General features: G+C 39.6%; 1 protein-coding gene across 1 annotated transcript in view; it reads left to right on the top strand.

The window, feature by feature from the left end:
- The first annotated feature begins 11,118 nt into the window (after positions 1–11,118).
- Positions 11,119–23,037, top strand: part of thsd7aa (thrombospondin, type I, domain containing 7Aa) — a 143,602-nt gene continuing 131,683 nt past the window's right edge. The window contains exon 1 of the mRNA XM_069715116.1: positions 11,119–11,580. Within this exon, the coding sequence (XP_069571217.1) occupies positions 11,427–11,580 (154 nt within the window). The 5' untranslated portion in view covers positions 11,119–11,426. The remainder of the gene's footprint in view (positions 11,581–23,037) is intronic.

Genomic DNA, 23,037 nt, shown 5'->3' with positions numbered 1-23,037 from the left:
ATAGCGTGTTTCCTGTGAAATTGTCCACCCAAGGTGGCTTGAAACTACTTTGGCCATGTAGTTTATCCCATTTTCCATAGCACTGATTAAGAAATTTGTTCGTAAACACTTAGTTTAAGCCGTGGCACTGTAATGCAGTTTTACATTAGGCCTGAGAAAGTGAGCCTTGAAATGCTGTTTTCTGTGAAATTGCAGACAGAAAGTGGCTTGAAACCACTTTGGGCATGTAGTTTATCCAATTTGCCATAGTACTGATGAAGAAATTTGTTCCTAAACACTTAGTTTAAACCGTGACACTGTAATTCAATTTTATGCTGAATTTGAGCTTCTGTCGCTGAGATAAGGCTGTTTTTTAAATAGCGTGTTTCCTGTGATATTGTCCACCCAAAGTGGCTTGAAACCACTTTGACCATGTAGTTTATCCCATTTTCCATAGCACTGATGAAGAAATTTGTTCGTAAACACTTAGTTTAAGCCGTGGCACTGTAATTCAATTTTATGCTGTATTTGAGCTTCTGTCGCTGAGATAAGGCTGTTTTTTAAATTGCGTGTTTCCTGTGAAATTGTCCACCCAAGGTGGCTTGAAACTACTTTGACCATGTAGTTTATCCCATTTTCCATAGCACTGATGAAGAAATTTGTTCGTAAACACTTAGTTTAAGCCGTGGCACTGTAATGTAGTTTTACATCAGGCCTGAGAAAGTGAGCCTTTAAATGCTGTTTTCTGTGAAATTGCAGACAGAAAGTGGCTTGAAACCACTTTGGCCATGTAGTTTATCCCATTTGTCATAGTACTGATGAAGAAATTTGTTCCTAAACACTTAGTTTAAACCGTGGCAATGTAATGCAGTTTTACATTAGGCCTGAGAAAGTGAGCCTTGAAATGCTGTTTTCTGTGAAATTGCAGACAGAAAGTGGCTTGAAACCACTTTGGGCATGTAGTTTATCCCATTTTCCATAGCACTGATGAAGAAATTTGTTCGTAAACACTTAGTTTAAACCGTGGCAATGTAATTCAATTTTATGCTGTATTTGAGCTTCTGTCGCTGAGATAAGGCTGTTTTTTAAATAGCGTGTTTCCTGTGAAATTGTCCACCCAAGGTGGCTTGAAACTACTTTGGCCATGTAGTTTATCCCATTTTCCATAGCACTGATTAAGAAATTTGTTCGTAAACACTTAGTTTAAGCCGTGGCACTGTAATGCAGTTTTACATTAGGCCTGAGAAAGTGAGCCTTGAAATGCTGTTTTCTGTGAAATTGCAGACAGAAAGTGGCTTGAAACCACTTTGGCCATGTAGTTTATCCCATTTGCCATAGTACTGATGAAGAAATTTGTTCCTAAACACTTAGTTTAAACCGTGGAAATGTAATGCAGTTTTACATTAGGCCTGAGAAAGTGAGCCTTGAAATGCTGTTTTCTGTGAAATTGCAGACAGAAAGTGGCTTGAAACCACTTTGGGCATGTAGTTTATCCAATTTGCCATAGTACTGATGAAGAAATTTGTTCGTAAACACTTAGTTTAAACCGTGACACTGTAATTCAATTTTATGTTGAATTTGAGCTTCTGTCGCTGAGATAAGGCTGTTTTTTAAATAGCGTGTTTCCTGTGATATTGTCCACCCAAAGTGGCTTGAAACCACTTTGACCATGTAGTTTATCCCATTTTCCATAGCACTGATGAAGAAATTTGTTCGTAAACACTTAGTTTAAGCCGTGGCACTGTAATTCAATTTTATGCTGTATTTGAGCTTCTGTCGCTGAGATAAGGCTGTTTTTTAAATTGCGTGTTTCCTGTGAAATTGTCCACCCAAGGTGGCTTGAAACTACTTTGACCATGTAGTTTATCCCATTTTCCATAGCACTGATGAAGAAATTTGTTCGTAAACACTTAGTTTAAGCCGTGGCACTGTAATGTAGTTTTACATCAGGCCTGAGAAAGTGAGCCTTTAAATGCTGTTTTCTGTGAAATTGCAGACAGAAAGTGGCTTGAAACCACTTTGGCCATGTAGTTTATCCCATTTGTCATAGTACTGATGAAGAAATTTGTTCCTAAACACTTAGTTTAAACCGTGGCAATGTAATGCAGTTTTACATTAGGCCTGAGAAAGTGAGCCTTGAAATGCTGTTTTCTGTGAAATTGCAGACAGAAAGTGGCTTGAAACCACTTTGGGCATGTAGTTTATCCCATTTTCCATAGCACTGATGAAGAAATTTGTTCGTAAACACTTAGTTTAAACCGTGGCAATGTAATTCAATTTTATGCTGTATTTGAGCTTCTGTCGCTGAGATAAGGCTGTTTTTTAAATAGCGTGTTTCCTGTGAAATTGTCCACCCAAGGTGGCTTGAAACTACTTTGGCCATGTAGTTTATCCCATTTTCCATAGCACTGATTAAGAAATTTGTTCGTAAACACTTAGTTTAAGCCGTGGCACTGTAATGCAGTTTTACATTAGGCCTGAGAAAGTGAGCCTTGAAATGCTGTTTTCTGTGAAATTGCAGACAGAAAGTGGCTTGAAACCACTTTGGCCATGTAGTTTATCCCATTTGCCATAGTACTGATGAAGAAATTTGTTCCTAAACACTTAGTTTAAACCGTGGCAATGTAATGCAGTTTTACATTAGGCCTGAGAAAGTGAGCCTTGAAATGCTGTTTTCTGTGAAATTGCAGACAGAAAGTGGCTTGAAACCACTTTGGGCATGTAGTTTATCCAATTTGCCATAGTACTGATGAAGAAATTTGTTCCTAAACACTTAGTTTAAACCGTGGCAATGTAATTCAATTTTATGCTGTATTTGAGCTTCTGTCGCTGAGATAAGGCTGTTTTTTAAATAGCGTGTTTCCTGTGAAATTGTCCACCCAAGGTGGCTTGAAACTACTTTGACCATGTAGTTTATCCCATTTTCCATAGCACTGATGAAGAAATTTGTTCGTAAACACTTAGTTTAAGCCGTGGCACTGTAATTCAATTTTATGCTGTATTTGAGCTTCTGTCGCTGAGATAAGGCTGTTTTTTAAATAGCGTGTTTCCTGTGAAATTGTCCACCCAAGGTGGCTTGAAACTACTTTGACCATGTAGTTTATCCCATTTTCCATAGCACTGATGAAGAAATTTGTTCGTAAACACTTAGTTTAAGCCGTGGCACTGTAATGTAGTTTTACATCAGGCCTGAGAAAGTGAGCCTTTAAATGCTGTTTTCTGTGAAATTGCAGACAGAAAGTGGCTTGAAACCACTTTGGCCATGTAGTTTATCCCATTTGTCATAGTACTGATGAAGAAATTTGTTCCTAAACACTTAGTTTAAACCGTGGCAATGTAATGCAGTTTTACATTAGGCCTGAGAAAGTGAGCCTTGAAATGCTGTTTTCTGTGAAATTGCAGACAGAAAGTGGCTTGAAACCACTTTGGGCATGTAGTTTATCCAATTTGCCATAGTACTGATGAAGAAATTTGTTCCTAAACACTTAGTTTAAACCGTGGCAATGTAATTCAATTTTATGCTGTATTTGAGCTTCTGTCGCTGAGATAAGGCTGTTTTTTAAATAGCGTGTTTCCTGTGAAATTGTCCACCCAAGGTGGCTTGAAACTACTTTGACCATGTAGTTTATCCCATTTTCCATAGCACTGATGAAGAAATTTGTTCGTAAACACTTAGTTTAAACCGTGGCAATGTAATTCAATTTTATGCTGTATTTGAGCTTCTGTCGCTGAGATAAGGCTGTTTTTTAAATAGCGTGTTTCCTGTGAAATTGTCCACCCAAGGTGGCTTGAAACTACTTTGGCCATGTAGTTTATCCCATTTTCCATAGCACTGATTAAGAAATTTGTTCGTAAACACTTAGTTTAAGCCGTGGCACTGTAATGCAGTTTTACATTAGGCCTGAGAAAGTGAGCCTTGAAATGCTGTTTTCTGTGAAATTGCAGACAGAAAGTGGCTTGAAACCACTTTGGCCATGTAGTTTATCCCATTTGCCATAGTACTGATGAAGAAATTTGTTCCTAAACACTTAGTTTAAACCGTGGCAATGTAATGCAGTTTTACATTAGGCCTGAGAAAGTGAGCCTTGAAATGCTGTTTTCTGTGAAATTGCAGACAGAAAGTGGCTTGAAACCACTTTGGGCATGTAGTTTATCCAATTTGCCATAGTACTGATGAAGAAATTTGTTCCTAAACACTTAGTTTAAACCGTGGCAATGTAATTCAATTTTATGCTGTATTTGAGCTTCTGTCGCTGAGATAAGGCTGTTTTTTAAATAGCGTGTTTCCTGTGAAATTGTCCACCCAAGGTGGCTTGAAACTACTTTGACCATGTAGTTTATCCCATTTTCCATAGCACTGATGAAGAAATTTGTTCGTAAACACTTAGTTTAAACCGTGGCAATGTAATTCAATTTTATGCTGTATTTGAGCTTCTGTCGCTGAGATAAGGCTGTTTTTTAAATAGCGTGTTTCCTGTGAAATTGTCCACCCAAGGTGGCTTGAAACTACTTTGGCCATGTAGTTTATCCCATTTTCCATAGCACTGATTAAGAAATTTGTTCGTAAACACTTAGTTTAAGCCGTGGCACTGTAATGCAAAAGTGAGCCTTTTAAATGCTGTTTTCTGTGAAATTGCAGACAGAAAGTGGCTTGAAACCACTTTGGCCATGTAGTTTATCCCATTTGCCATAGTACTGATGAAGAAATTTGTTCCTAAACACTTAGTTTAAACCGTGGCAATGTAATGCAGTTTTACATTAGGCCTGAGAAAGTGAGCCTTGAAATGCTGTTTTCTGTGAAATTGCAGACAGAAAGTGGCTTGAAACCACTTTGGCCATGTAGTTTATCCCATTTGCCATAGTACTGATGAAGAAATTTGTTCCTAAACACTTAGTTTAAACCGTGGAAATGTAATGCAGTTTTACATTAGGCCTGAGAAAGTGAGCCTTGAAATGCTGTTTTCTGTGAAATTGCAGACAGAAAGTGGCTTGAAACCACTTTGGGAATGTAGTTTATCCAATTTGCCATAGTACTGATGAAGAAATTTGTTCCTAAACACTTAGTTTAAACCGTGGCAATGTAATTCAATTTTATGCTGTATTTGAGCTTCTGTCGCTGAGATAAGGCTGTTTTTTAAATAGCGTGTTTCCTGTGAAATTGTCCACCCAAGGAGGTCCGCAGGATACAGCAACCAGCTTCAGCCTACAGGGCAGCAGTGGTGTGTTAGTGCCTGACCCTGTCAACAAGGGTTTGAACCCATCCCACCAAGTTTTTGGCATGTTAATATGTTGTAGTATCATGCAAAAGATAAATGAATCATGCCATTAAAAATCCAAATCATACAGGGAAATCCTCTTCTGTAGCTGGGTGAGTAACGGCAGGAAAACAGGTTGACAGATTGTTAGGCCTGACTATTAACACAATGGCTTTGTGTTTGTGTGATTCCCTAGAGGTTGTTCCCATGTTGTTGATGTTAACCCAGTTAAATCCTCTTTTTGGGCTAGACAGCCTGGATTGGGACTTTTTTTTTTTTTTTTTTTTTTACGTTAAAAGCACCACACCACTATGCTTTGTTCTCCCAATCTGGTTACCGGCTCTGAGTCAATGAAGCGGAAGACAATAGAGGGCTGGGGATGAGGCTAAAGGCCAGTTGCAGTTATGGCCTCTGCCTGACTGAACTCATTTCAGGGAGGATTTGTTTTGACTGATATGAGCTGCTTGGATTACTGTTAAGTGTCTTTTGTTTCTGGGGTTTAAACAAGCCCCTGAGAGCTTATCTGTTCCATGTAACATGCCCTCTGACACATTTACATTTTAACACCACTGCTGTTCCTCATATCTGTGCCCAACATTTTATGGCTCTACTTGGAGAAGACATAGATCTGCTTTTTAAAAAAAAATTTTTTTAACTCAAACAGGAAAATCCTTGTTGTAAAGGCACATTTCTTCTCAGCAGACAAATTAACTTTACATGGTGCTCTTTGTGTATTATAATTGCTTCTTTTCTTTTTGCCACAAACAAAGTGATCTTTTCATAGCATGTCAGTTGACATTTTACCTCAACTCTGATCCGTTTTCTCCCTTAAACATTTAAAAAAAACAATGTTTACAGTGTGATCAACAACATCTAAATTAGAGAACTGAACCCTGTTTAAGCCAACAAGTAAACATTTAATTACATGACAAATCATATTCTCTGTTCTCCCTCATTGCCACCTTGTTTCTCAACCTTGCCCTCTGACAATATTTGCATATCTAAATTTAATATGCATGGTTTGGCCAAGCAACCGCCTTCCCCCTCTTGGCAATGTAAGCCCACAACACCACAACATTATCACCATTACCCTCTTTTTCCATTCACCCTCCATCTAAAAGCTAAAAAGCAAATGGAAATGTGCTGGGAGGAGTATTAAGCAGAAGAAAGACAATCCATTGTCAGATTTTTGTTGTTGTCATTTTTTGCTATTGCACTGTATTCACTGTACCATATTAATCATCTTTAGTCAAAGAAACTAAAACTGTACATGTTAAGTGGCTTCAAGAGCATGCTGTACATTAGACCTATTAATATCTAGGTGCTGGATGGAAAAAGCAAGTGATGTAATTGCCATGCTCAGAGCCTTCTGGGCCATTCCAAAATAGATGATCCTGTTAATAGTAAGTCCTTCCAGGAAACTGCAATCTTGTGATCTCAGTAATTTATGGAAATTCAACAAATCTCTGCAATATTTTCAGAAGCTTGATATTTTGTATAATTCTTGAGATTACTGGGCAAAAAAAGTTCTCAATAGCGTCTCTGGTGAAGGCATTATGACACAAAGTAAGCATTTAAAGAAAATACCTCATCATTTACACTTATTTAATTTTTTTTTATCAAAAAGTCTCATTGAGATTAAACTCTTTTCCAAGATAGTCCTTATTACAAGAAGTATTCATGAGACTATAATCAGCAAACAAAACAACACAATACACAAGAAATATAAAATAAATAAAACCAATTAGGAAGGCATCATTAAAACAAACTATGTTTGCTAAGAGTGAGAAAGAGACAGAGAAACATTAAAAAAAACCCAAACATTTGTTTCCTCATTTTATGACAGAAGATTTGAATTATGTGGATATCTTACTAATGGAGACGGTAATATCTCTCGTATGTGCTGCCTGTTTTTTTTTTTTATTTTTTATTACATGGCTTTCTCTGATATGTCCAGTTACTCACAGAATGCACACCCTTTGAAACAACTGAATTGATGTGTTTGGCTGGATTTAAAGAGCTGTGATGTGTATTCCCCTATCCTTTGATCTGAGATCAGGAGAGAAAAGCCTTTTGTTGTGTAACTGTACAGGTATATTCATTAGGGATGAGACAAGTACTTGGCTGAAACGAGTATCCGGTATGGATAATGTACTTTTGACGAGTACGAGTATCTTCCGAGTAATTGTGTCAATGCAGCTCTGCTGAGACACAGACACATGCTCTGTCAATGTCCACAGAAATTAAAAACAATTTGCGACTCTTCTGGTTAATTTCTGGCATCGGCTCGTTTCAATCAGGTTTGTATAAAATATCTTCAGCTGAGTTACAGGATGAGTTACAACTTGTGACTCTGATTCTGACGGTTGGTTTTCCTTTTTTTCCATCGGCTCGCTCCTACCTCCTTATGATATCTTCACTCAGCTGACCGGTCTCAGCAAGAATATGGTGTAAGGCTGAATGCATATTTTGATGTGGACTGTGTATGCATAAATCACAGACAAACACAAACACACATTATTTGCTGAACAAAGTAAAAAGTAAAGTACATTGTATTTTTTTATTTAATTGTTATATGACTAGCCTAACATTTTTCTCACTGTAGCTCAAAAATAACAATAAATACAGCCGCTTTTATAAAAAAAAGTATTCAATTCTGCGGATGTTCTAAGTTATACATTTAACTGAAGTTCTCATGACAGGGTGTGAAAGTTAGTTTAAAATATTTAGGGCTTTTGTTTTATGTTTTTTTTTGGAGTCATAAAACGGCACATTGTTGGAGGACGGCGTTATCTCTATCCTGTCATCAAGTATGGTCTGGTGTGATAGATAGATAGATAGATACTTTATTAATCCCACAATGGGAAATTGTTTTGCTACAGCAGCATTATAGGTAGAGGAAAGCAATAAAACAACAGTAAAAAATATTAAATATAAAAATGCAATAAAATAGAATAATTAAATTAAAACTAACTAAACAATAGTGCAAAGATTTAAACAAACAAGAAAACAGTCAACCAATGGTGTTGTGTGATGGATTTTGCTAGAGGTGAGTTATTGTACAGTCTTATTGCAGTGGGCAGGAATGATCTCCTGGATCGGTCCTTGTGACAGCGGAGCTGGAGGAGTCTTTTTACTGTCCCTGCAGTAGGTGGTGGAGAGGGTGGTCCAGATTATGGATAGGAGTTTGTTCAGTGTCCTCCTCTCCACCACCTTTTCCAGACTGTCCAGTTTGCAGCCAATGATGGAGCCGGCCTTCTTAACCAGTTTGTTAAGTCTGTTGGTGTCTCCAGCTCCAATGCTGCTCCCCCAGCAGACCACAGTGAAGTACAATGCACTGGCCACAACAGACTGGTAGAATATCTTCAACATATTGCTGCACACATTGAAGGATCGAAGTTTCCTCAAGAAAAAGAGTGTCCTATGTTAAAGGAAATACGACGGGAAGCATTGAAGCTTGAAGTCAAAGTATATTAAGAATTCAAAAAGCTCTTATATGGCCACCACTTTTTTTACTTCCGGGTCACGTCACTTGATTAGGAACCTTCCTAAGCAAAACTGACTGTTCGAACGCACCCAATATGCAGTTCTTACTGGATTTATCAAGTGGGCATCTACCTTCAATGGTGTTTTGTCGAGTTAGGCCAACGACACCTCAGAGGGCTCAACAGCAGTCCTGGTGTCCCAGCACTACTCCCCTCAATACTTGCACCCACCACCCCTGCTCTACCCATTTTACATGTAATCTAGTATGACTCATGCCATTGTCTAAAGCTATCAGATGAGCATTTGTAACTTTCACTTGTGATGTTTCTGTGTTGTGATGCACTCGAAAGCCTGAAAATATTGAAACAGAGCATTCCTCTGTAAGTAGTCTTATAATTGATTTGGAATGGCTTTTTCAAGGATTTACCTAAAACAACTACATCAAGAGTAAGCTTTTTAAGGAAAGGTTTGATTGCAGCAACTTTAGAAGCCTGTGAAACACAGCTTGTTGATAAAGATAAATTGATATTGATCTAATATTTAAGTGCCAATTAAGGGAAAAACATCCTTGAGCAGTCATGTTGGGATAGAGTCTAAGAGACAATTTGTTACATCAAGTCCTGTCCCTTAAATTTTTTTCTGATATTTGCAATATTCTGTCATCCATTTCCTGTGTATTTTGATGGTCACCTCTCATTGCATTCTAGGTCACTTTAATTCCGGTCCCCATGTTGTCCCGCTTTTGTGATTGTTTGTCCCGTCCTGATTGTTTCCACCTTTGTCCAATTGTCTTCCCGCCCACATGTATATTTAGTCAGTGTGCTCCTTCCCTTCCATGTCTGTTCGTCATAGTTCACAGCTTCGTTTCCGAGTGTCTGCCCTGAAGTTTTGTATTTCTGGATATGCTTTCTTGCCTTCTCCCCTCTGGTAACCCTGCCTGGTTTGACTGACCTCCAGTTTTCATATTGGACTGTTCTCTGAGTTTTAGATTGCCCTTCTGTATCATCGCCTGGACTTTAAATGATCATTTCAGTAAAGATTTAGCTGTCTGTGTCGTGCATTTGAGTCCGCTACTGTCTTTATTACACAATTTGGTGATTTAAATACATTTATTATTGCAGTTTGCGCAGAGAACTCAACAGGAGAGAAATGGTCTGACTACAAATCAGATCAGGGACACAGTCGTAACAGTGGTAGGGTTTTCCTAATACTAACAATTTCGTTAGGAATCGTAGGCTCAACAAAGCTGTGACTCTTTGTCAGCTTGGCTACAGGGCTGAAAAGAGATGTGATTATGTATACTGTTGTTGAACGCCAAATGTTTAAATTATTAAAATGGTATTTCGGAAATCTGATTTGGCACATAGTGGTACAGGGTCTCCACAGTTTGAGAACCTCATTTTTAATAGATAGTTGAGGAAAAAACAAGGATTCTTTTGGCCTTTCTCTAAATTTGTGGAAGGGAGATGTTTGTGGTTAAAAATGTTATAAAACCATCATAAAAGTATTTCCAAGCCAATTGTACATAGTCAATGGGAGAGATGTTGTTGCAGCTGAAGTCTTACAAATCATACATAAATGCTTGCTCACAGAAATCCTGCAAATCTTCTTTAATAACCATTTGTGGTCTTCATTGAGCTTAGCTTGTCAAATTGCAGGTTCGGATAATGGTCGCTCATATCATTTGCAAAAACACCAATATCTGAATATTTATGAGGAGCGTTTGATAGAAATAAATCAAAAAGAGAGGCTTTTTCTGTGGATGAAGACGTGTTTTTGCTACTGCTGTATTTTCTTTGTCACTTACACTTCACACTTTCCCACACTATTTTATTATTTTATAATCTTGTCATCACTTTTTGATTCAATCAGTATCTCTTCCCTTTTCTTTAATTATTATAATTCAGTGATTCTGTCTTTCAGATCTCCTGATGCAAACGTCCTCCTCCTGTTCACCAAAACAGAACCCTGTAGAATCTCTGTTTACTACCCACAACACAATTTCAAGTCACAAACCAAATATTTGAATGAATGTTAATTGAGTTTTGTCAGATAAGACAAATTTGAACGTTATTTTTTAACATGAAATATCACCTTTAGGATACAGAAAAAAAATCCCTGACATCATCTCTATCTGTTTAGGATTTACATTTTTAAATGTTTTTTTGTCTATTTTAAGCCAGTGTCTTGTTTATTTCACCAACAAAAACAAAACACTTCACCAGCTTGATCCAGCTGCCTACTTCGTTCGATCAGCGTACACAGCAGCTTCACCTTCATCCTTTGAAAAAGGGATGAGAGACGAGTGAGAGTGAGGGAGGGAGGGTATAGAGGGTGTGTGCATGTGTCTGTGAGTATAAGAGAGAGAGAGAAAGACAGAGAGAGAGAGGAGTCGCTGCATCAACCCGTCACACAGCAGCAGCAATTCCAGGCTGGGTTTAGGGATCTATTGTTCCTTGTTTTGTTTTTTTTACTGCCAGAGCTAATTCTCTGTCATTAAGGAGCCCAGGGAGAAAGAATAACGGACGAAAAGGAGAACGGGAGGACACCTCAATCTTGTTCGTCTGGGATTACCTCCTCCTGGACTCACTGGTGTGGACAAAGCAGAAGCAGAAAACACACTTCAGCTCCGCTCTCTACCTCGTGGCCAGGCTTGCGTCTTCCTCTTGACTGCATTGGGAACTACAGTACATACCGTGCGTGGCCATGAGGCTGGGTAGCAGAGCTGTTGGGATGCTGGGGGTCTTGAAAGAGGCACCACTCCCCTCCCTCTGGAGGTTAGCACTGCTCTTTTTCTCAGTCTGGGAACTGGATGCACAAACCGCAGTGGAAACTAAACCCCTATACCTCTGGCAAACAGGTACAGTCCTACCTCTATACTCTTTCACCTCCTGGTCCTGGAGATGCTGAGTTGCTGGATGGATGTCCCATCCACCACTACTCTTGCACTCTTGATGAAATATTCATATTTAATTTACAAAGTTTATTTACATACCAGGTTGGTGATGCTGGTGAAGTTGCTTAATGTGTTTTTTTTTGGTGATTTTTGGTATATTTGTTTTTGCATGTAATGTACCATTGACATTTTATGATTCCATCAAATCATCCTGCAAATGAAGAGAGCATTCATTTAAAGCAAAAGTTTATTTTATGAGTGTCTAATCCTGCATGGGGCAGAGGTTGGATGGAGCCATCTTGCTACAGTATTGTGTGGTAACATACTGCAGTCCCTGAAGTCAATGTCTCTTGGCCCCCAACTGGAGGTTCGAGGTGTGGGCTGTGCTGCCTGTCTTTTGGCTGTGCTTCCCCCTGTCTGAGCTGAGGCAATTGGGACTCCTCGGCTTCCTTACGTTTGTTATTGGACTCATTTATCACAGTCTGACATCTGTGCAATTGATGAGAAATGGTGTTTGCACTATTGCAGCATGTGGTTCTTTTCTGAGCGGGGGACATACTAGCACACTGCAAAGGTAACAGCACAACACTCCGTAGTATTTCAGAGCTGATGCAGCTGTTTGATATGTGAAAAAAAACCAGTCCAGAGGTGGATATTGATGAGGTTCCAGAGTGTTGTGATACAGTTGCTTTACAGTTGGCAGCTGTGCACTACAATACAACGCTTCCCACTACTGCTGTTTTGGGTGGTGCCTCTTACCGGCGAAGGTTCATTCACTGAGAGTGCAGCACATGGTCAGAAGGACACAATACTGAAGCATGGTTCAGTGAGCAGAGTGAAGGAAAGGGAGAATGAGGGGAGGAGAAAAGAGGAGGACTGCTGGGAGCAGGAGAAGGGGGATGGATCCCCCTCGACCCAGTGGGACAGAAGTGCCCTTTGGGTGCAGCTGGGGATCAATGCTTTCTTTCCTTACTGTCTAATCTCTGTTTCTCTGGATCAATGCAGTGGTTTCATTGGGATCCTGCAAATGACCACCAATATGGGCTAATCAATGGGCATAGTCCCTGCAATACAGCTCACCCTCCATGGGATCAATGCAGGTGTTGAGGGGAGTCGGTTTAATCTATATTTATCTGTAACATTTCAAATGTGCAGTATATGATATTGATCATGGTTTTTCTAGTCCAAGTGAAATGAAAATAGTATTTAGAAAAAAAACAACAACATCAAAAAAACATACCTTCTATCTTGGGTGTTTGTTAAAGTTGCAATTACTATAAAGAAGATATATATATCTGTGTGTAAATATATATAATATATATATATATTCTCTGCAGTAATAGCACCCCATACAGTGTTACTATTTTAAAAGATTTTGATTCTGTTATTCATGATATCAGTGCTGCCAGGGTTACTTTTATCAGTTTTGAGCAGACTATTGTCTAACATTGGGGGACTCACACTGTTACCAGTTGCCTTGCCCACTTTGTAATGTCAGTGCTGTGGATATTACACCCCGAACCTCATGGTCACAGGACTGCTTGATACTCTGAGAGTTTGGCCATTTTTCATCAATACATCACCTTTCATGAAAGAAACACAGATAACGCCAGCTAGAGCATTCAGGAGCTACCAGTGACTCAGCAGGTGCTGAAATTACATGTACAATAAAAAAGATTGCATGGGAATTTAGCTTTGTTAACAAGGCTCTGTTTTCAGAGTGGAACAACCCAAATGTTTAATATTCGTGTACAGCATCCCATAATGTTCTCCACTAAGTGCATAATGTCTCATGAAACTTGCTGAGATGTTTTCTTGGCAGCTGCATAGCCAATGAAAGAGCGCTGTTTCAAAAAATATATCCGAATGCTGTTTTCCTTCCCTTTGGAAAATGGATTGGATCCAAAATTATATTTCTTTCAAACTGATTCCAGATATATGATAGAATATGATGTTTGGGATGAGATATTGCAACAGTGCCGCAGATAAAATGGGTCTCGGACACCTGGCACATCACTGTATTTTCACTACACATCTTTAGTTTCTGTGTGACTATGCAGCAGTGGTCAAATTAATTATTTTTTTTATTTAAAAACTAGAATTTTTGGCAGAAAAAAATTAAAATTAAAAATAAATGTCATTACTGTTGCTTTTTTCAGCCCTGTGGGAGGATGTAAACCAAGCCCGCTCTGAGCACTTAAAGTATTCAATCCCAAAACCTATATTTATCGTTTACTTTTTTAGTTTTGTAATTGAATCTTAAAAATCCTCAAGAAAATCACATTTTCATTGCGTTCTCTGTTGCACTTTCAATAAGGATTTATTTTCTTACATTTGTTGTTGTTTACCAGCTTCATTGTTCATACTGCAAGAGAATCAAAATCCTGTGGTATTATGTACCTCCCACCGTGTTAAAGCAGGGAAGAGGATTATGGGTAGGGAAACGATAGCAGATTGGCCAGACAAAGTTAACCTAGATACGATTTATACATATTTATATGTATGTCTCCTCTTGGCCTAAAGTGTGTGATTTGACTCCCTGATGTTAGTTTGGCTGGCTAACAGGATTGTGGGTGCAGTTTTGAGAGGAATAGAAGTGAACCATTTTTGCAAGTTAGTATGTTCTTATCTTTAATGTGACATTTTTTGGTGAGATCCTGCTCTCCTCAGTGGCTCCGAGCCTTCTCATGCTCAACACAAGAATACAGCTCGGTTGTTTGTTGAGATGTTTGAAAAGGAGGTAGGGGAGTGTCATTCCTTTTACAGTGACACTTCGGCTACATAGACACACGTCTGGTGCTGAAATTAGACACACAAGTAATGTGGAGGGGGTGGATTGTCAAGAGACTGCTGCTACCAGTAATATGTGTGGATGTGCCAAGGGAAAGCATAAATATTCGGATTTGTATTGTGTGTTTATTGAAACTGTAATTAATTTAATCCATTCAAAAGGTTGATGTGTAACCAGCACTACAAAAAAAAAAAAGCAACGTGAAACAAACATCTCTTGTGTCCACATTACCTGCATATGTATGGAATTTTGTGACAATGTGTACTCTGGCACAGTGAAATGTCTTTTGGCAGACAATGTGCCTGTAGTGTCTCAGTGTTAAGATCACAGAAGCCTCAGACAGAGGGTTGGTGATTAGATTCCTGTTTCTCTCCGAGTGGAGTTTGCATTTAGCTTTTTTTCTTGTTTAGGAAGCATCTGAATTTTTTTTGTTGTGATTTATTTAATGTAGTTTTGACCACAGAATGTTTAATTTCCAAGTTTACTACATGGTTCAAGTAATCTCCAAGCAAATTTCAGAGGTCCCCAAATTTATTTTCTTTTTTATGCATATATATTTTCTGTCAATATCAATAACTTTAGAAGTGCCTATCTGATGCCAGCAGGTTAGCATCTATTGTGGGAAGGACATCTGGTGTAAGTCCTTTGCAATGGATCTACTTTTAGATTTAAAAGTAAAAGAAAAATGGCAGTTATAAAAATAACCACATGGGGCCATGAACTAAAAAACACACTTTCCATGCTAAGCGATGTGGCTAAAGAGGAGTCTAACGGGTCCAAAGATACCAGCAATCAGACAATGAAACAAACCCGCTGTTCTTAATGTAATTGTGATTCAGAATACAGAGTTCATGTACAAACTTTGCAACTTGTCTGATCCTGTGACTGTTAATGTTTTCCTGCTCTGACGAACTGCCTTCCTTCATTTCATTACTTGACTGAGAAAATTGCAGTCTCCGTTCAGGCTGCAAGGAGTCCAAACTCCCTTCCCCCCCAAAATAAAACAGTTATTAGTGCTTTATACTTTTAGGGTGCACTCATTGGTCTTTTGAAAGGAACCTTTTAACCAAACAAAGCGGGCGGGCACTTCCTGGCCCGCCACAGGACAACAAACATTTCTGCAGAGCTGAACATCCCAGAGCAATGACTAAAGGTAATTAGTTGGGCAGTCCCCCAGCCCAGACCCAGTCAGCTTCAGAAAGAGCCAATGAATGGAAGCTATTTAGGCCTATATAAACTACACACAAACACACAGAGAAAACAACACAATGTCTCTGCATTGTCCTTGTGCAGCATGTGGCTCTGTTCAGACCCTCTGCTGCAGATGCTCATGTCCATGTGGTGCACAAAAGACAGAAGAGGCTTCACCTCGCTTCACATGGGCCGTTCTTTGTTCTTCCTTCAATGTCGCCATAGAACTCCCCTGCCCTCCCCCCTTCCGCCTGGCACACACTGCCACCTCCTTCCTCTCCCTTTCGTCAGGTGACCTTTAACCTCACAGCTGAGAGAGGTCTCAGGAGAGTATCAACAGTAAAAAGAAGGCAGGGGTGGAGGTTGAAATACAGCAGTTCTCCAGATCAAATGTCAAGTGCTTAATTCAGCCATTTACAGCAACCAGTTTGATATGGTGCAGGTGAGGCAGAGGTTGACTGAATTAGATCTGCAATGATGATACAGTAAGGTACTTATATTTTAACTGTAAAGGTGCCAGCAATATATTTCTTTAAACCTGCACTGATGAATAGTTCTACGTGACCCGTGGCTCAAATGACAATGTGCCTAATGTCAAACGGGCTTCATTTACCCTGGTTTTCTGTGTTTATGCAATGCTAGCCATCTGGAACTTTCTCTTTACATGACTTAGATTGATAAAGTTGATCACCCATTGATTGTGTCATCTCAGTGTGAGAGCAGGCAAGTCTTTTTTTTCTTCTTCTAAAATGTCTGTTTTGATGTAAATCTTGCACATCTGGCAGCATATTCAAGGACTTCAAGGGCAAAAACCTCTTTTCTCTTCTTTGTGTACTGTGAATGTTTAGCACCTGTTTCAGTAAAAACATGAATGTTCCCTAGTGATTAAAAGGCATTTGTTGTTTTGGACAGACTGAGTGCAGATTTGCCTGTGCAGACAGAGCTGGAAAGTCCCATGAAGGCATAATGGGGGCATGTCAAAATGCTTCTTTTTTTACTGAGCTAGTTCCAAATTGCAGCCATTATTCTATATTACTTTGAAGAACCTGGATCCAGCTGTTAAATTCTGCCTGGCGGGCTGCCCAAAGTGGAGAAAGGATGTGTGTATGTGTACACAAACAGTCACAAACACAGGTGCACATAGTACACATATGACTCCACCAAACCCATCACAGTGTCTTTGTCTCCCTCTTGGCTGTCTGCTGTCTCTTGTTATCCCAGTTATCCCCATTACCATTAACATTCTCTCATTTTCCCTTTTACTAACTCGATAGGTAAATAATTATTTATAATCATGCATTTAAGAATCTCAACCAATCACAAAAGCAGAGTGACACTGCATTTTGTACGCATCCCCTTTCTTCATGTGATTTTTCATTTGTTTCTCACTCACACAAACAGCTATAACAATACCTATTCACTTAACACACACACACAAGGATGGGCTTTGTGCTGAGTGTGTGCATATGCGTGTGCCATGCCTCATTTCTCCCAGAGAGGGTTGACAGTGGGGGAGGAGTGTTTTTGTCAGGATCCCACCTAGAGGCAGTGGACACAGGGAGGCTTAGTGGGATTTGTTTGATACGGGTGCAACTCCACTGCATGGCTACCTCCGTGTCTGTTAAGTGATGAGAAGCTAGCTGAGACATAATACACATATGATATTGACTGATACATGGATTAACAGATGTACAGGGCTGACGGTAGCAAATTATTACCAAGGCTACTTGACTAAAGAATGTCTGATGGCTCCATCAAATCTACAATAGACTGTTAGGCAGGAGCATTAACAAACTCAAAGCTAAATTATATATATTTTTGTAGCCTTTTCTATGTGGGGGTTAAAACTACAAAGCTGGTCACAAGGATGGGTGAGTTCAACATCTGTGAAACATGAATGTGCTAGGTTTCAATATATATATTTTGTATTTAACTCAGAAATATGACTCAATATTGAATGCAAATTGAGTTAAAAAAAAAAAAAAGTTGCCATTATGTTGACTTCGTAATGGTGGTAGAGAAATTGTCAGGGATTTCACCAAAATCTGGTGACCACGCAATACACAGTGAATTTATTGGTAATGTGATCGATGCTTGTGGTTATATCTTTCTTTGAACCAAAGTACTAAGATGGATCAACTTCAGCACCCTTTAGCCCTGCTGACAGCAACAAATCAGTGCTTAAATGCATGAATCTCCTTCAGCGTTTTCTTCAATAATGTAATTGGGGACTGACTTACAAACAAAATACATCCCCCGTAGGAAAGAAAAGTTACAGCTGCAAGATTAAATGCTATTGAGTATTAGTTTTTCCTTTCACAAATATAAATTACTTTTCCAGATTTTATAGTAATCTATCTGGTACTTGTTAAGATGAGAGTAGATGAAAAGTCAGATGATAACCAAAGTCATTAAGAGTTCATCTGGGCACAATAAATGTCTGTATCAATTTTTTGCCACCCACCCTGTAGATGTTAAGATATATTGCAATGTTATGTTATGATAACATTGAATAGCTTGTGGCGTTAGATGAAAAGCCAAGGGATCACAATAGAATTTTGTGTCTCCTCTGAGTACCATGAATGTGTGCAAGAAATGTAATTTCAATTCAATCCAGTAGTTGTCAACACATGAAGCAGACTTCTCCTACCATATGTGCTGAATGAAGAATAACCAGAGAAGAGGTGTTCGATATATACCGTTTATTGTCTGAGAGCATTACAGAACTTTATCTGTTTCAAAGAACAGCAATCATCAATCAGCTGATCTAAATGTATTAAATACAAAATAATACCGTGCAAAATTGTAAGCAGGACACATCTCACCACAGTTACATATATATATACAGTGGGTACGGAAAGTATTCAGACCCCTTTAAATTTTTCACTCTTTGTTTCATTGCAGCCATTTGCTAAAATCAAAAAAGTTCATTTTATTTCTCATTAATGTACACTCAGCACTCCATCTTGACAGGAAAAAACAGAAATGTAGAAATTTGTGCAAATTTATTAAAAAAGAAAAACTGAAATATTACATGGTCATAAGTATTCAGACCCTTTGCTGTGACACTCATATTTAACTCACATGCTGTCCATTTCTTCTGATCCTCCTTGAGATGGTTCTACTCCTTCATTGGAGTCCAACTGTGTTTAATTAAACTGATTGGACTATACCTGTCTATATAAGACCTTACAGCTCACAGTGCATGTCAGAGCAAATGAGAATCATGAGGTCGAAGGAACTGTCCAAGGAGCTCAGAGACAGAATTGTGGCAAGGCACAGATCTGGCCAAGGTTACAAAATAATTTCTGCAGCACTCAAGGTTCCTAAGAGCACAGTGGCCTCCATAATCCTTAAATGGAAGAAGTTTGGGACGACCAGAACTCTTCCTAGACCTGGCCGTCCAGCCAACCTGAGCAATTGTGGGAGAAGAGCCTTGGTGAGTGAGGTAAAGAGGAACCCAAAGATCACTGTGGCTGAGCTCCAGAGATGCAGTAGGGAGATGGGAGAAAGTTTCACAAAGTCAACTATCACTGCAGCCCTCCACCAGTCGGGGCTTTATGGCAGAGTGGCCCGACGGAAGCCTCTCCTCAGTGCAAGACATATGAAAGCCCGCATAGAGTTTGCCAAAAAGCACATGAAGGACTCCCAGACTATGAGAAATAAGATTCTCTGGTCTGATGAGACCAAGATTGAACTTTTTGGCGTTAATTTTAAGCGGTATGTGTGGAGAAAACCAGGCACTGCTCATCACCTGCCCAATACAACCCCAACAGTGAAACATGGTGGTGGCAGCATCATGCTATGGGGGTGTTTTTCAGCTGCAAGGACAGGACGACTGGTTGCAATTGAAGGAAAGATGAATGCGGCCAAGTAGAGATATCCTGGAAGAAAACCTCTTCCAGAGTGCTCTGGACCTCAGACTGGGCCAAAGGTTCACCTTCCAACAAGACAATGACCCTGAGCACACAGCTAAAATAACAAAGGAGTGGCTTCGGAACAACTCTGTGACCATTCTTGACTGGCCCAGCCAGAGCCCTGACCTAAACCCAATGGAGCATCTCTGGAGAGACCTGAAAATGGCTGTCCACCAACGTTCACCATCCAACCTGACGGAACTGGAGAGGATCTGCAAGGAAGAATGGCAGAGGATCCCCAAATCCAGGTGTGAAAAGCTTGTTGCATCATTCCCAAGAAGACTCATACTCAAAAGGGTGCTTCTACTCAATACTGAGCAAAGGGTCTGAATACTTATGACCATGTGATATTTCAGTTTTTCTTTTTTAATAAATTTGCACAAATTTCTACATTTCTGTTTTTTTCTATCAAGATGGGGTGCTGAGTGTACATTAATGAGAAATAAAATGAACTGTTTTGATTTTAGCAAATGGCTGCAATGAAACAAAGAGTGAAAAATTTAAAGGGGTCCGAATACTTTCCGTACCCACTGTATGTGTGTATATATATATATATTTAAAGGGGTCCGAATACTTTCCGTACCCACTGTATATATATATACATATATACAGTGGGTACGGAAAGTATTCGGACCCCTTTAAATTTTTCACTCTTTGTTGTGTATATATATATATATATACACACATATATATACACACATATATACATAATATATATATATGTATATATATATATATACACACACGTGTATATATATATATATATACACATATATATATATATACACTGTTGGACTCTTCTATTACTCCCATCTCCAGCATAGCCACCAATTCTCTCTGAACATATATATATAGACATATATACATACATATACATATATATATATATATATATATATATATATACATATATGTATAAATATACATATATACACACCTGCCCGCTGCCCAAGTGGTACCCCAGATACCATACCTCCCTCCGTCCAACTGCACATTTCCCTGGGTTGGCGGTGAGCCCAGTCTGCCTCAGGGACTCCAGCACTGCACCCACCCGCTGCACATGCTCCGCCCAAGGTGGTACTGTGGATGATGACATCATCCAGGTAGGCAGCAGCATATGCAGACGCAGCACCCGGTCCATGAGGCATTGGAAAGTGGCCGGGGCACCGAACAACCCAAAGGGAAGTGTGGTGAATTGGTATAATCCAAACGGAGTGGAGAAGGCCGTTTTTTCCTTGGACTCTGGCGAGAGAGGAATCTGCCAGTAGCCCTTGGTTAAATCCAGTGTCGTGAAGAAACGCGCAGTGCCCAGCCGGTCCAGGAGTTCGTCGACCCGGGGCATTGGGTACGCATCAAATCGTGACACATCATTCACCCTGCGATAGTCCACACAGAACCAAATAGATCCATCCTTCTTGACAACAAGAACCATGGGGCTACACCAGGCACTGTTGGACTCTTCTATTACTCCCATCTCCAGCATAGCCGCCAATTCTCTCTGAACAATTTTTCTTTTGTGTTCAGGTAACCTGTAGGGTCGTGACAGCACCATCACGCCTGGAGACGTCTCAATGTTGTGCACTATGAGGTTCGTGCGTCCTGGCAGGAGGGAGAACACATCAGCAAACTGCTTCTGCAACTTGGCAACGTCTGTTCTCTGAGTCCTGGAGAGATGGGCGTCAAAAGGGAGCGAGGCAGGATTGGTGGATTTTGGAACCTCTGGCCCCAGTTCCTCTCTCTCAGATACTGTGCACACCAGAGAAACAGATTCTGCCTCTCTCCATGCTTTTAAGGGGTTGAGGTGGTAGAGCTGTGTAGCGCCGCCCCTGTCAGACCGCACCACCTCATAGTCGACGTCCCCTACTCGCCGTGTGACCACAAAGGGCCCTTGCCACATGGCGAGGAGTTTCGAGCTGGAAGAAAGAAGCAATACAAGTACCTTTTCTCCCAGTGTGAATTGCCTCAGCTTGGCCCCTCTGTTTACAGCCGTTGTTGATCAGAATTTAATATCCTCCGACAGAACCAGGCTCAGAGATGGGCGGCCATTTGCCTCGACCGGCCATCCCGCACATTTCAGTCAGTGATCATGCTAATGTCTTTGGACTTTGAAGTCCTCTGAGTTGTAAAACTGGTCTGAACAAGCCTATCCTAATCTGTTATGTGTCACTCATGAAAACCCAGTATTACAGTGTCTTGAGTGCTAACAAACAAATAACCTATTTATGAAAGAGAGAGATAAGAATGGAGGCATGTGAAGTAAGTTGTGATAGCCAACAAAGGTGATTTTAAATGCTGCAATTTGTGTGCTTGTGCAGCATGTGGTTTAGTCCAACTAACCACATTATAGTGATTAGCAATGTCTCCCTGCTCTCAGATTAACCCTTGTTTCCATCTGGCAAAGTCATGCTCTCTGTGTGGCTTGGTTAGCATTGGGAAACGTGCCACAAGATTGACCTAAGAAGCATAAAGAGCTTTACTTCAGCCTGCTTCCTCTTCATCTCCATGTCATTCTCTATTAGCACACACCCTCAGTTGACCCTCCCTTGATACATGATCCAAAAAAACAGATATTAAACCAGAGTTGAACAGGCTTTGCTTTGCTTTCAGCCTAAAGGTGCTCTAAATATGGTGGTGACTGTGAGGTTATGATCTGTGCCTGTATCTGGGGCATAAGAGCATGAAAGTATACTTAACAAAGTGTACTTAAAATGGCTCTTTATAATGTAAAGTCTTTTAATAACAAAACTTTTATTCTAAATGATTTTATCTTTTCCAACAATTTAGATTTTATGCTTTTAACTGAGTCTTGGTAAAAATCACAGGATCACTGCCAGCTTGTTGAACTGTGGCCCCCTCACTATGAGTGTTTTAGCAAACCTAGGAATTGTGGCAGAGGTGGTGGCCTGTTGAGTGTTTTTAGTACCTGCCTTAAATGCATTCAGCTGCCTTGTAATGAATTTTCCTTTGAAGCCCTCCTTTTTAAACTTGTTGGTCCTGAGCCAATTTTATTTGCCTTCATTTACCGTCCTCCAAAATCAATAAGCACTTTTTTAGCTGAATTCCCTGAATTTTTATCTGCTCTTATTTTAGAGTATGATCGGATTGTTCTTTGTGGGGATTTTAAGATTCATGTTGACAATCCTTCAGATAATCATGCTACTGATTTAAAAAAAAATATATATATAATTGCATCTTTTAACTTTGAACAGTATGTGTATGGAGAAACTCATTATTGTGGTAATACCTTGGACCTGGTCTCTACACTGGGCGTGGGTGTTCCCACCATGGAATTTATGGATATTACTGTCTCGGACCGTAAGTGTGTATATTTTACCTGTGAAATACTTCTAATACTTTTTTTTTAATGCTGGTCAATTTTCCTCTTCCTGCACTCGCACTTTCAATGAACTTAGTGCCTCCAAATTCTCTACACTTTTTAGCTATTTTAGTCCACCTGCGTCCAACCATGCCAGTTATTGACTGACTGTTTTAACTCCCATTTGTGCTTCCATATTAAATTAT

This window comes from Brachyistius frenatus, unplaced genomic scaffold (assembly GCF_029030835.1).
Source record: "Brachyistius frenatus isolate BFR_SWC_R1_liver_20210118 unplaced genomic scaffold, ASM2903083v1 Contig_138, whole genome shotgun sequence".
NCBI classification, from domain to species: domain Eukaryota; kingdom Metazoa; phylum Chordata; class Actinopteri; family Embiotocidae; genus Brachyistius; species Brachyistius frenatus.
This window is presented reverse-complemented; position numbering and strand designations above follow the sequence as displayed.